Source organism: Anopheles funestus, chromosome X (assembly GCF_943734845.2).
Source record: "Anopheles funestus chromosome X, idAnoFuneDA-416_04, whole genome shotgun sequence".
NCBI classification, from domain to species: Eukaryota; Metazoa; Arthropoda; class Insecta; order Diptera; family Culicidae; genus Anopheles; species Anopheles funestus.
This window is the reverse complement of record NC_064597.1, coordinates 16,577,902-16,593,230: the sequence shown is the minus strand read 5'-3', so window position 1 is coordinate 16,593,230 and position 15,329 is coordinate 16,577,902. Positions and strand designations below refer to the sequence as shown.

The following is a 15,329-nucleotide window of genomic DNA, read 5'->3' as shown; positions in this document are numbered from 1 at the left end:
TGAGCGTTCTCTCCGATTGCTTCGTACTTCAAACTTCTCCGAAGTTTTGAATCATCATTTTGCTGCTGGTAATAGCGGAACAACAACAATACAACGCACCAGAAGAACGTGTGTAGTACATTCTACATAACAGAAAGCAGACGAATAAGAAGATATGTGGAGTACGATGGAGAATGGAAGGGAAAAGGGGGTGGCACACGTTGTGTCTCATCGTCATCGCTTTTATGGCAGTGGAAAATTCTTGCCCTCTTCTTGTAGCGGGCTCATAAGGGGAAGTGGTGGTGGTAGAAGGGGGAGATGATGGAAAAAGGGGGGTTGGAGGATAATAATCTAAGCAATTTTTACCCGGTCTGTTTGAATGGGGCTTTTAAGCTATAAAGAGAACAAGAGAGAGAGAGAGAGAGAGAGAGAAAGAGAGATAGAAAGGAATAGCTTCCCGGTTTCTTCTCCTTTGTAACCATTCCAAATACAAAGGATAGGAAGAACTGGACTTACTTGGTTCTTTATCTCTTTCTCTCTATATATATATCCCTCTCTCTTTCTCTTTAATGTTTTGTTCTCCTAGCTGCCGGAAATGACGGCAGCAAGCGAGAAGCTCATCATCATCATCTGCTTCGAATCTCGAAAGGAAATTCGAAAGGGTGTAATGAGCTGTAAGGTAAAAGAAAAAAAACTACAAGCTGCAAAGTGTGGGGCTGAAACGAGTGAGGGGAAGGAAGGGGGGGGGAGAGGGTTTACTAAAAGACCTAGGGCCAAGGTGTTTGTTCGAACACAGCGTTTAAAGGTTGTTGATCTTTCTCTTATTAACCAAGCGGCAGGCGAAACGGTTTGCAGTAAGGAAGCAAAAATGTGCACTTGATTCCTCATCCTCCTCTCCCCCCCGCCCCTTCTCATACACCCGACGGTACTACGACTCTTATGTAATATTATATTTCTATAATTACGGTTTGGTATGGCTAAATGTGCTGTGTATTACTTATTAATTTCGGAATAACATCCGAAAGCTAAATATGGACATTGGTTTTGTTGCTTGTTAGAACCGTTTTTTGCATTTTATTTGATTTGTTTTTAATAATTTGTAATAACGTAACAATTAATTAGTAATTGATATCATAAAACACAAAACTATTTGCGCTTCGTTCCGCGTTCGCTCAATCGTCAGGCCAAACGGTATCGTGCGCTGGTGCAGTGCGTCGCACATCGTGCAGGGCCAACGGTTTCGGCCTTGTCTGGGTTGTTAGTTCGACCTCAGCCCGACTTCCCACGGGCAGTCGCTCACTGCTGACGGTGGTTGCGTGATGGCGACCGCAGTGTCGCACCAGCGGTTGCAGCAGCAAGGCCCGAAAGCCGGCCCGAAACTTTGCATTCATGTAGCAGTAGATGAGCGGGTTCAGGCAGCAGTGTGACATGGCAAGCCAGTGAAAGGTAAACCACAAGTACGGCAACGGTTCCCAGGTTGGATCGTCCAGCGGTGCTAGCAGTAGTGCGTTGAACGGTAGCCAGCAGATGACGAACGCGGCTACGACCGCTAGTGTCATCTGTACGGTGCGTCTTCTAGCACGCCGAAACTGTCGTACCGAGGCGGACGGGAAGCTGGCGTTGGTGCTCCGGGCCCAAACGCGCCACCCAATGCAGGTGTACGTGTAGACGAGGGTGGCGAGGGGCAGAGCAAACTGGGCAAGGGCAAGCGTAAGGGAGTAGGCCCGATCGGCACCTGCATCTGGCCACACCTCGGTACAGACGGCCTGATCACAGTGCGCATGCCAAGCGCTCGGTTGCACTAGGGCGGAGTGTAGCGGAATCGGTAGTGCGGTCGCGGCCGCCCCAACCCACACCACTCCAATTAGCAGTAGTGCCACGGGACGGCGAGGCGGTCGACGGCGGGAACGCAAGGGCCACATTATTGCCCGGTATCGATCAGCACTGAGCGCTACCAGTGTGTACGCGGACACTAGCACCGATACGGCTTGAAAGTAGTTAACCGTTCGGCAGAGTGCCGCCCCGAATGGCCAGTACTGCAGCACAAACAACGAGACGGACGAGAATGGCACACAGAAGAGCGTCATGAGCAGATCACCGAGGGCTAGGTTGGCCAGAAATAGATTGGTGACGGTACGCATCCGTCGCTGGGTGGCAACGATCGCTAGCACGGAACAGTTACCGACGATGGAAGCCGCCAGTGTGGAGGTGTAGGCTGCCCATACCAACACCTGAAACCGGGCACTAGCTATACCTTCCGGTATGGTTGATGCACCGTCACACACCAGTATCTCACCTTCGCTCGCGGACGCATTCACCAGCGTTGCGTTGATGGAGAGATTCATGCTTGTGCCACCGCAGTGTGTTTTCACCACTTCCGGTACGGACCAATGTCACGATAACAACTGGACTGGTTCGGGCATCCAGCGTCAGTGTTTCTTCCTTCCGAGTACACGTGCCGGGATTTGCAATTGCACTGCCCTACCCACACACACACACAGCTTTTAAAGAAGTTGTGGGGGGTTTTATCGCCTTGGCACCCGTCGGCTAATTGCTTCATGTTCGTGCAATGTGCTAGAGCTGTGTTGGCCTTCTGTTCCACCCGGTGTCGTAGCGGAAAAATTGTGCGTTCTGGATGTGTCTGAAGCTAGTTTTCTTTTTGTTTTTGAAAATATTTAAAATGCAAGCTCAATTAACCATTTTGTCCGGCGGATTGCATGCTTTCGGGCTCATTATACGTATAGGCGCCTAAATGGTATGCAATCGTATGCCAAATTTATCTTAATTAGCACAACACACGCACCCGTAACACCCTTAAAGGGTGCCCTAAGAAGATTTTTACCTATTGTAAAAAAAAATCGCTCAACTAGAATAGTGCTGAAGTGCAGGTGTCATAATGATTAAATGACATGACATGCATGGCCGGGCAGCACCTGTTGCGATTTTATTTTGTGTAATATTATGTTGCCATCATTTGTAAAAGCATTTACAGTCCGTGCCGCTCACACGCCCTCTTCTTCTTGTGGGTTTTATTTTTGTTACTTCTTCCTTCTACTCTCTAATTTACAAGTGCAACGAACTGTAAATAGGGTGGTGATGTGTGAGTACATGCATGAATGAAAAGCTTTTTTTTTAAATAGTATGGGCATCTAGCAAAGTGTCGCCCATCAGTCAACACGAAGGGAATGCCGTTAAAGGGCGTGGAAAAAGGGAAGGAGAAAGAGGAAACGTGGAGGAGGGGTAGAGCACAATAAGCTTTAGTTATGTTAATGATTAGGTTTTTTGTCTCCTAATTCTAGCGTATGACATCATGGGAATATGCAAGGGAAGGGGAGAAAGTTTTCTAATTAAAAACGCAGTTTGTACACGTAAGTGAGAAAGTATGCAAAAAACACAACAACACACAAAACCGCCCCCAAAACAGCTAAACGATGATTGCATAATGGGTTTGCCATTTCACTTGTGGTATCAAACAAACTCCGGGAACTGTTAGGTTTTATTGTTCTTGGTTGGAAATGGTTCTTTCAGCAACCACCAGCACAGCACGCTCTCTCACACTTGTTAGGTAACCTCATTGAACCATGGACGAGAGGAGAGGGCCAAGTGCAGGATGGAAAGCATTGTTTCATTGAATCGCTTCAAAGGGTCAAACTTGGTGTGATGTAGGGAGAACGAAAGCTGTCTGTTAGGGAGACTCTTTAACTATTCCGCGCACATTGACTGGGAGCCGACTGCTGTTTGCCAGTTTGGTGCGTCTCCATTGTGTGTGCGGTCGTATATATGTATATCGTACCAGCCTAGACACTGAGCTGTCAGATTCGATTAGAATATGAATAGAATTTTGCGTCGTGCGTATGTGTGTGCGAGTGGGTGGTTTTTTTTTTCATTTTGCACCCTTTACCATATTCTGACCATCGTTAGAATGCTTCCTTCTTCCGTTTTTAGCGCTGTGCAAAAGGGTAGACGGTGTGTGCTTTTTTAATGAATAATTAAAACCATTCCCAGCAGCGAATCCCTTCCCCTTTACAACAGGAAGGGAAAGGAAATCAAATCCACCCCGCTAGCCCCACCCATCCATGGTTAAATGCGGCTGCGAGTGGTGTGAATAGTTCCATTTAAATATTATTGTGATATTATAGTCACCTGTTGTGTGTGCATGTGGTCCCCGAATGAAATGATTGCGTATGCATGTCGCACACAAAATGTAGCCTAAATAACAGAGCTGAGAAAGAAAAATGTATTACCACCGGAAATTTAAATAAAATTCTCTCAATTAGTTGGGGAATGAAAACATTTTCAAATAGTAGCAAATCTGATGACATAAAACGTAAAGAATGATTTCTGTTTTTCTTTGTAAATTCCAATTTAAAAAAGAATTAACTGGCAGTGGACACGTGGTAAAAATGCAAAATCTCAACCAGAGAAGTAAAAGAAAATCTCAACTGTAACCCACCTCATCTTCTGAAGAGTTCTGCGCCCCATTGATTATTGCTTGCAGAAAGTATTCATTCCCGTTTGCTTCATAGACGATGCTCCCGACGCAATCCATTCGATTGCGAGCCTGCTGAGGATGATGGTGGTTTGTAGCTACCCGCCGACACTTTCAGTTGTGATGGTAAAATATACGATCGGCAGAGAAGATTCTTCGAATATTCCATTCTCGATTCCCGCCACAAGTCGGTGAGTGTTTTTGGATTGAGAAATAAGGAAGAACAAAAGGAAGTTTTTCCTCAGCTGGATATGTGATTGCCCTTCTTCAGGACACGTGAGTCACGCGCTCAGCTCTCTCTCTCTCTCTCTGGTATGGCGAGAATCATCCCCCGCAATTATTATGCGTACCGACTCGCAACACCATAACATTACGAATGCATTTATTCTACCACAAATTCGTTCACATTTTCGGGTACGCATAAGAAAGAGGAATGGTTAGTTTGAGCGCAATATGCGTAATGACCGCGTCCGTCCGTCCGTTTCCAGAAGACGCGCTCCTTTGGAAGAGAGGTCATTTTATGGGAATGTGAAGGTCACAAACCAGCGACACCGGACCTTGGTTAAACGCACGAACGTTGTTGAAGTAATAAGAGTAGTAGAGGAAGGGGAAGGTCTAACATACAAAAAACACTATACAACAATTGCCAAAACATGTTTTGCATTGTTGAACGATGTGAGAAAAGAATGTGGCGAACAGCAGAAAGAGCATTTTGTTATTGTAGAAACAGCCGAAAAACATCAAACAATTATTGCCGTTGTTTGGTGGTTTGGCTGGTTTGTGTCGGTTTATCGTAGTCACTATCAAGACGCTAGTGCTTCATTCATTTTCTCCAAGATCACGGTGTCGTGAAATGTTTTTAACCTTTTAACACGAAAAAAATCTTCGTTTTTCGTTGCGCTTTTGAGTGTAAGAGATATTAAACAGTTATTTATTGCGTTAATCTTTTCTATGCTTTTGCGCCTAAAGGTAGGCAGTTAGGAGCACCTTGTTGCTTAAAAATGTGCAGAATTCGCGTTTTTTCATCTACATTACATATAACAGTCTAATTGATTTGTTTTTACCTTCTTCTACTATCTTCCATCTTTACACCTGCAGAGCGCGACATATTTAGTGAAGAAAATCGCCTTAGTCCGCCGTGTCGGAAGCGGGCGGCTTCACCATCGCTATCGATCTTTGCCACGCCAGCGAATATCGAGCGAGATGTCAGTTCGACCTCTGTCAACATCAACACCACCACCACCGCCTCTACGACCACATCGGGCGGTAGTAGCAGCAGCAAAGCGGTGGTGGCACCGGCAACTGCTGCATACAGTAACACTGGTGGCAGCAGTCTAGCGGCCTACCATCGAACTACAGCGCTCTGTCTACGGCACAGCGGTGCGTCTGCCAAAGAATCGTCCACCTCACCGCTGATTCTGCATCAATATCAGCAGCAACAACGACTGTTGCCTGGTGGTGGCGCACGTCGTACACAGCTGCACCACCCACCAGCGCACCAATCAGTGAAAAGTACCGCCGAGGAGAAGGTGTTGCAGGCAGGCGAGGAAGCGGATGAGGATGGTGAGAGTAGCAGTGAAGAGACCGCCGATGCAGTTAGCACGCAACGGCCAGTTCCGTTGGTGAGTCGCAAACCCACCCAACCGTCACCACCATCATCACCAGCAGCACCATCAACTACTCCTTCCTCACCACCACCACCACCACCACCGCCACCGACGCCACAAGGTTCGGTGGTGACCGGTGTACAGCAGCAGCGCAAAGAGCCACAGAAAGATGCACCGACGGTGGCGACCATTGCCAAGTACGACAAACGACGATCGGCAATAGTGAGCTCGTGTCTGCGAGTTACCGAAGGAGCTTCGCCGTACATTGGACCGCGTGGTCACGTCCTTACAAACGCGGAACGTAAGGTTTACCCACCAACACCACCACCACTACCTCCGGTGCCAACGGACAAACAGGCGAGACAGCAGCAGGAATGTCGCGAATCGACCGAGGAGGATGAGGAGGACGACGATGAGGATGACAACCACCCGGCACGTATCAAGGACACGCGCAAGGAGTCGGCTGTAGTGGTGGCGGCCGAAACCGGCAAGTTAATCGTACGCGACGAACCAAACATACCAGGAAGCGAACAGTACCAGCGTCGACTGCGACTACCCTCACCGACGCCACCACCGGCAAAGGATCGCGTACCGTCACCAGCGGTACCGTTCGGTGCCGTGGTACGTTGTTCGGTCATTCAACGTACGCCGGCGGTGCGGAAAACGACACAGCCAGTGGACGAGGTACCGGCAACACTGCCGTCATCAACGCCTCACACACAACAGCAGCGTTTGGACGATAGTCCGCGTGCAGTGGATCTAAAAGTGCGCCCGATGGTGGTGCTTACGGTCGAACCGGAGCAGGAACAACCGATCGATTACCACATTCCCAAGCGGCAGGAAAAGGAGGAGCAGGAGGAACGGCTAATCGGGCGGCGCGAACGACAGGCCGCCATTTTGCACAATCATATGCCACCGTACCATCATCGGGGTGGTTCGTCCGCGGCTAGGGCAGCAGCAGCTGCTGCCGTCATTAGCGGTATCATGCAGGGTGCCGCTGGACACGGTCGCTCCTCGAACGGTGGTGGAGGTGGCGGTGGTGGCGGCGGCCAATCCGGCGGTGGTTCGAATGCAGGAAGTACCGGTGCGGGCAATGGTGGCGGTGGAGGTATCAATTTTTCCGCCGGCGGAGGTGGCGGAGGTGGTGGTGCACTCGGTGCTGGCGGAGCCGGTGGTGGTATGGGGGGCCGGGATGGCCGTTCCAACTACGGTCCAAACAGTCCACCGACCGGTTCGCTGCCACCGTTCTACGAAAGCTTGAAGGGTGGCGGTGCGAGTGGTGGCTTGAACGGGTACAACGCGAATGGCGGCTTCCTGACGAACAGTGCGGCCAGCTACCAGCAGCTGCTCAGCTCGCTCGAGTGCGACGCACAGGATTTGGGCGGTACGGGCGGAGGTGCGGGGCTGGGCAGTGGTGTTATTCTTGGGCTCGGCACCGGTTTCACCTACGGCAGTGCGACAGACGGTAGCGGAGGCGGAGGAGGAGCTGGAGGAGGAGGAGCGGGAGGCAACGGTCAGCAAGGCAATGGGACGTCGGTTGCGGCTGCTGCAGCAGCGGCTGCGGCCGTCATGGGCAAACACTGTTCACTGATGCTACACAATCATTTCGGGCTAGCGCTGAAGGATGAAGTTGATCTCGGGTACGACTCGAAGGTGGATCCAACGCTGCACGGTCTGTATGCGTCCGCCACCGGTGACAGTGTCGGTGGCAATGGCGCTGGTGGGGGAGCCGGCGGTGGTACCGGATCCGCCGGTGGTTATGACGTTGCCGACTCGATGATGGATATGGGCGATTCGATGCAGCTGACAGCCACACTAACCACGTACCCATCGTCGGCGGGCGGTAGCCCGAACGGACTGCTGGACGGCTGTTTGAGCGATGCGGAATTTTCACTCTACTCACGCGGCATGCACGACGAACAGTCGAGCAACTGTAACGATCTCGAGCTTACCTCGACACCTTCGCTGACGCCCGATTCGGTGAGCGCTTCGCTGCACCAAATCGACACCGTGCACGATACGCTTGGGGATGGATATCCCTCGTCGGGTGCGGGTAGCGATCAGCAGCAGGGAGCGACTAGCGGTGGCGGTGGTCCGGGCGGTAACACACACGCCACCCATCTTGTGCTGCCCCGCGAATACACCAACATGGCGGCAGCCACCTTCGGTGCCCAGCACGGGCTTGGTGGTGGCCATCAGCACACGACGCTACATTCGCTCGCGAGCAAGTACCACGGCGCGGCACAGGACGGTAATCAGCCGCCGAGCTACTTACAGACGGCGGCAAACGGTGGCGGTTCGTACGGTTCGTTCCAGCCACTGTTGCGCTATGATCAGCTCGACAGCAACCTCTCGCTACCGTCGCCTGGCGGTGGCTCATCGCTTGACTTCGATCTGCACCAGAGTCTGCAACCGTTGCAGGGTCCGTTCGCAATGAACCTGCAGCTGGCAGGGTCTGGCGGCCAAACCAACCATCTGCAGCAACATCAGCCACCATCGTCACACCAACGATCGACCGGTGGGGTACGATCGCCCGGCGGCAACTCCACCTCATCGGTATCCTCGTCCGCATCATCCGCAGCAGCCGTCGCTGCGGTGGCCAGCCTCAGTGCACACAACGTACCGGTAGCTGGCCCACCGCCAGCGGTACTCGCCACCACGATACAGAATGTAAGTTTGAAGAATCGTTAACTGCAAACATACGATTGTAGTTTTGCGTTTGTAAAACCTTCTCATTTCCATACGATCCAAACACGCATTATGGGGTCATCCATTAGTGGCGCATCGTTACGACTTGTTAAAAACAAAATACTTAATTAATACTAGTATAAAACGATTCGCAAAGCGCTTCATTAAGGTTCTGGGCAACCAATATTACTCACTCTCCGTATCAAATACGTTCCTCAGCAGCTTTTTCAAAACATTTGGCATATGCTTCATGCAAAATATTTAGAAATAAAAAAAGAAGTAATTTTAGAGATCTGGATACAAATAAACTTAGGCAAAACGAAAATAACAAACCAAAAGTAGGAGGTAGTAATCATCATCATCACCATTAGTAATTATCGACGACGAGAAGTGTTGCGTTACGTCTTAAATGGATGACTCCTTCTTAGAAACTTATCGTTTATGTTCACCCTTTACTCCAGTTTTTGTTTTCAATGTATCTCACGTGCATGGTAAACTAATCTGCATTCTTTTTGGCATCGTTTTCGATTCTTTCCGGTCACCCCTGCACGGCATATTGCTACTCTCCAAGCAGTTGGGACTTCCGGCCGACTCGGAACTGCAGTTTGTGAATGGCGGACATGGTATCAAAAACCCGCTAGCGATAGAGAACGTACCACTCCGGATGCGATCCGATGATAGGCATGCTGGCGGTAAGCAGCTGTCTGGATCGGCCGGCACGAAACAGCGCAATCACCACCACCATCAGCAGCAGCAGCAGCAGCAACAACAACAGCAGCAACAACACCATCATCAACAGCAACAGCACCAGCAACAGATGCAGCAGCAGCATCTGCAGCACCACATCGAGAATGGTTCAAACGCGTCACCATCCTCCGTTTCATCTTCTTCCTCGTCGTCCGCTTCCTCGCCGAACAGTTGCGGTTCGCCCGGTTCGGTTGCGACGAACGGTGGCAACAGCAATGGCACGAACGGCGGCAGCACCAACACCGACGACGATCAGAACCGCTTCGTCTGCCGCATTTGCTCGAAAACCTTCAGCTTGCAGCGACTGCTAAACCGTCACATGAAGTGCCACTCGGACGTCAAACGCTACCTGTGTACGTTCTGCGCGAAGGGATTCAACGATACGTTCGATCTGAAGCGTCATACGCGCACCCACACCGGTGTCCGACCGTACAAGTGCAATCTGTGCGAAAAGTCCTTTACCCAGCGCTGTTCGCTCGAATCACATTGTTTGAAGGTGCACGGTGTACAGCATCAGTACGCGTATAAGGAACGCCGAACGAAGGTAAGAAATGCTGCAAACGGTTTCCTTCCTTTCGTTAATGAATTTATTAACTTTTTTCCAAAACTTTAACGGTAGCATACCATTTAATAATACTCAAAGTGATTTAATAATTCTTTGCTTTGTTTTTATAGATGTACGTGTGTGAGGAATGTGGCCACACGACGAACGAACCGGAAGTACACTATATGCACCTGAAGGAAAAGCATCCTTACTCGCCGGCACTGCTCAAATTCTATGACAAACGACACTTCAAGTTTAACAACGCGGCGTTTGCAAACAATCTGCTCGGTTCACTCCCGATGCCGGTACATAACTGAGAGGAGTGCATGCAACCTCTACAGCAACAAAAACAATCATCCCTAAAACCTAGCCACGGGATGGAAAAATAAACGGGAAAATGAAAACGATCTATGGAAGACAAGGAGATGAAAATAACAACGAACTGAATGCGATCTAATCGGGATGAAAAGAAGTAGTAGGAGGGATATGCGAAGATAGCGTGAACAAGAGAGGGCGAGAGGGAGAGAGAAATCGCGCGCTTCCGCCCAGCTAATACGGGTTTGTAAACGATGTAGGAGATACACAGTGTGTAAACTGAAACACCGTACACCGTAAAGGCTGATGGTGGAGGCGCACGAGCAGAGTAACCAACTATTTATTTCTTGATGCAATATATTAACATTTAAAAAAAATATTAGTTTAAGTTAAGCATTTTCTCCGTATAAAAAGTTAGTTTCTTGAGAAGCGCTCCAACGCGAACGTAGTTGATATAGTTACACACTTAACACACATACACACACACAGTTACACAACGACACAAACGCGTAAAAATACCTGCAAACTGCGCAATTAGTATTTAAGTCCCTTAAAAATTTTTGTTGTTTTTTTTTTGTTCATTTAAGCTAGTTTTTTTTGGGGTCGGTCCGGAGGTGTATGTGGTAGCGGCGCTGGTCTTACATGACAGCCAGGAAAGGGAAGAAAAGCCACACTAAAGCGCAAGCTTTGACCTCTTAAGGTTGTAGTGCGGCAAAATGAAAAAGAAGCTAGTTTTGTCAAGTGCAGTTAATTTCATTTTTGCTTGTTCTCAACCATTATTCAACTTAGTTTCAAAATTTGTTTTAATGATTGGCGGCGCGGCATAAATTTCTGCAGTAGGTGTGTTAATAATAGATGCTTGTTTAATTGTGGTTTGTTTTTTCATGTTCTTTTTTTTGTTTGTTTGGATGTTCTGCGCTGCAAGTTAACATTCCGATTGCGCTCTTTCTTTGTTCTGGTGTTAAAACTGTTTTATTTTGGTGTTGGAAAAACTGTTGAATTTCCTACTGCTCGCGAGAAGCTCCACGGCTAGTGGGAGGGAGAAAACGAAACGAATGAAACCTAGTGAGAGACACAGAGAAACGGGGTGACCATTGTATATATACATATGAATGCGAAAAAGTTATTTTATAATATCGAAAAAAAAATCCTCCCCACTCTTAAAAGCGGAAACAATTTATTCCAAACATTAATTTTGATACAAATTCACATAATGGAAGGAAAATATCTATTATTTTGTTGTGTATGAATTCAAATTAATTTCCATAGAAAGTGACCGATTGACAGGAGGAGGAGGAGGAGGAGGAAGAGAAGGTGGAGGGTAAGAGTGTAAAAGATTTCGAAAACCCTTTTTGCTGCAAAATGGAACCGTTCGGGATTTTTGTTTATTGAAGTCACGAAGCGCCGAAAGGCACAATTGAAGAGGTATCTCATATTTATGTACAGTTAAAAACAACGCAAATACAAATTTATGCTATTTATACCAGGGAATAGAAAAGTATATTTGCATTTACACATTTTTTGTTTTTTTTTTTTAAAGTAAAAGTCTAGTAAGCCGCGTCGCCCTCGATAAAGCGACCCGTAGAGACAGCGGGAGACAGAGGGAAAAGAAAAAGAGGAGAGAAAAAAGTCTTGAAATATATAAAATGCAAACAAATCGACACACACATTTACACACAAACACACACTTGAAAACACATATACACATCTAACAATAATAATGATAGTAATGTAAAATGGAATGATGCATTTATTTGAATTTGAAGTTTGATTTTGATCAGAGAATTAAGATAAAAGACAAGGAAGATTTGATCTTGGAACGCAGAACCAGGAGTCTTAGACTGTAAGAGAAAGCGATAAAGCAAGAGAGCGAGAGGAGAGAGAACAGAGATTAGTGATGTGTGCAAGAGATAACAGAATGATGCATGCTTTTGATTAAGTTTCCTTTTTGTTTTCGCTTCGCTCAACTTAATATTACGTACTCGAAAACGTGTAATTTCAGCTTATGATTGATGCAGCAACAAAATCGACAACATTTTTGTCTTTTTTGTTTTGTGCAAAAACTTATATTAATTATATTCTTTAGTGTAGCAAAATGTGGAATGGAATGTCGACCGATAAGCAAGGAAAGTGGGATGAATAATTCATAATGCAATTATAATGAACAGAAGAAAAAGGGGAGAGAGAAAACTTCAAAGGAATAAGTGTGCTTGTGCTTGTGGTTAAGATGTACGTGTGATGAAGCTTGGTAGGTGTGGTGTATGTGACTCGAAAAGAGAATAGTATGAATGATCTGATTAACGTGAGCAAGTTGACGGAGAATGATGTGAACGAAAGAGAGGAAGGGAAAGGTGAAAAGAAGAGGCAACCTGATCCTGATACAGAAAGGACGCGGCAATAATAACAAACAAAGGAAATGCATATTACTTTGTTTGTTCTCCTTTGGGGTACCACTATCCGGTGGGTTCCAAGGAGCTTAAGTTAAACTCATAGTATGTAAGGATAAATGGAAAGGAAGAGGATCGAAGAGTGAAGCGGTAAAGATCCTGTGCGTTTTGCATGTGTATATGTGTGCGCGTGTGAATGAGACAGATTTGTGCGTGTGTGTGTGGATGCGTTAATCAACTCTTATTCCATACTGTCTTATCCTTGTTCCTTAAAAAAAGATATTCTACGTTCAATAATATCCTTGCTTTTAGTGTCCCATTTTTGTAATCCTTTTGTATTCTTGTAATGAAGAAAAAGGGGCATGAGTGTTTTACGGTCCTTAAACAACCCCATGGAAGTATAATTTAGACTAAAAAGAGCCCATTAAAGATCCTACAACCTCTTGTTTTGCTTACTTTCAGGTGTAATTTAGTACACCAATGCAAGAGAATGTATATGGAAAGCAAATTTTGTCTTTTGATGTATATTTCCAACTAAGCAGTAACATAGAAATACTACTTAAAGTATTATTAATTTTCATTCACATGTCTCTCTTTTACTCACGCACATACACGTACACTTAAAGCTGGCTCACATGCGCCACACGTAAGCTGATGGTGTGTGTGTACACTTTTTTAAATGTAGTTTTGTTTTTTTAGTGTACACACACACTCGCGCTCACATACCCGTACACAGTAGAGCAATATGAGTTCATTGTGTGCGTACGTGTGTTTGTGTGCGCGTAAACCACAGGCAAGAATAGTCGAACAGGCGAAGACAGTGGAAGTTGGGAAGAGAAAAAAAAGAAACTAAAAAAAACAACAACAACTAGGAAAACATGAGTATAATCGGGGTTTTTCGTGCAATCAACATTATTTTTCGTCGGTGTTGGATTAATTTAGTGTATAGTTTGAAAAAAAAAAAACAACAAGAAGAACGGAACAGCGCTGCTGTGTTAATCATGTACTATTAAGCCGAAATATTACGCGAAACAAAATGGAGGGAAGAGAGGATGTGTGAGAAAGGATAGCGATAGTTGTGCGTGTCTGTGTGAAAAAGAAACAGAGCGAAATGGATCAGTGTGCAGCTGTCAGTTGTTCGGACACTTAGTACTTAACCTGCGTTTCACTCCAATGCCTTTTAGTGGACATACTACAAACGAGCGAAAAAATAGAGTATGCCTGAAACGCAAAACTCTGATAGAGAGGGAGAAACAGGGAGAGATACGGTAACTGGAAATGCATTTATTCTCTCTTTGTCGTTTGATGTGTCTGGACTAATAGAACAGGCGAAAGAGATAAAGTAGCACAAACGCATCCACGTACATTTTCCACGCATCCTCTCGCACTCGTAACTACACACTCATACACACTCACGCACCAACGATAAACAAACGAGAACATGAAGGAAATAGGGGAAAGAGCGTGAGAGAGAGAGAGAAAGAGAGAGAGAGAGAGAGAGAGAGAGAGAGAGAGAGAAAAAAATGGTTGTGCATTTTCAATTGTATTAACGTACGGGTGTGAGTGTGTGTATCGGTGTGTGCGAACGAGTAAGTGACGAATATCCTATCTTTTAAGAAGTAAACTATATGATGGAGTACCTTTTTATCTAGTTTTGTAAGGCAAAATGATGGAACTAAGCTAGGACACAAACAATACTACTGAATCGAATCCCGCAATTACTGTAAAACACACATACAATCGAAGCCTTAATGAACCCCACCAGTCGAGCAAAGTCGAATCTCAAAATAGTTAAATCAAACAAATAAGGAAACACTCGCACACACGCACACACGCAAAGACATAAAAGAGCTTTTATCCTTTGCCCGGCCACAGGGCTTAATTTTTCTTTTGGGTTTCCCCCCCCCCTTTTTTCTAAAATAATTGAACAATTACGGAACCTGTTGCTTATTTGCGGAAACTGCCTAAGTATTTATAAATTATGTTCTAATTCGAATGCACGTGCCTGTTTGAGTGCATTTACGCATTGCGAATCCACGATACAGTTCAGATCAGTTTAAACCGACAATGAACATTCCTCTTTAAGAGAAAAGCAAAATTCTTAACTAAACGCTTTCCGAGCATCGGCAGCTGATACAGACCACCTTACCTTCCTAACACAAAACCCACACATCAGGGTAAAAGGATCCCTGTTTGCTCCTCTGGTTTTTTTATGTTTACTGTTTGTATCGCCAAATAATGTTGCATTTATATATAATAAAGAACAGCGAGGGAAAAAAAGAAAAGAAAAACATCTACACACCACACATCTAGGGAAATGCACAATACATCCAATATGGCGGAACACTTACAGAACAAATCTGGCAGAACAATAGGACAGAATAATAAAAACAAGTGTCGTGTGTGTGTGAGTGTCGGATCGTGGGGTTTCCATTCACCACCACAACCAAACTCACCACTATCAGCAATAGAGAATATGAAACAATGAAATAAACAATGAATTATGTGTTAAAAATCTTAATTTAAACATCTTCTTATATTAAACGCTGCATTCCGTTTCCTTCTCGTTTTCG

General features: G+C 46.2%; 2 protein-coding genes across 7 annotated transcripts in view; one reads left to right on the top strand and one right to left on the bottom strand.

Annotated features, from left to right (window-relative positions):
• Positions 1-15,277, top strand: part of LOC125762521 (transcriptional regulator ovo-like) — a 33,423-nt gene extending 18,146 nt beyond the window's left edge. For 5 of the 6 annotated variants that reach the window (XM_049425095.1, XM_049424833.1, XM_049424738.1 and 2 more), the window contains 3 exons: positions 5,567-8,745; positions 9,335-10,054; positions 10,186-15,277. In XM_049425095.1, the coding sequence (XP_049281052.1) occupies positions 5,567-8,745; positions 9,335-10,054; positions 10,186-10,371 (4,085 nt within the window). In that variant the 3' untranslated portion in view covers positions 10,372-15,277. The remainder of the gene's footprint in view (positions 1-5,566; positions 8,746-9,334; positions 10,055-10,185) is intronic. The other variant, XM_049425192.1, reaches the window with a different exon arrangement.
• LOC125763311 (RYamide receptor-like) lies at positions 494-5,626 on the bottom strand. Its single transcript, XM_049426317.1, has one exon. It carries the CDS (start codon positions 2,322-2,324, stop codon positions 1,152-1,154), a length of 1,173 nt encoding a protein of 390 aa, XP_049282274.1. The 5' UTR covers positions 2,325-5,626; the 3' UTR covers positions 494-1,151.
• Positions 15,278-15,329: the final 52 nt, after the last annotated feature.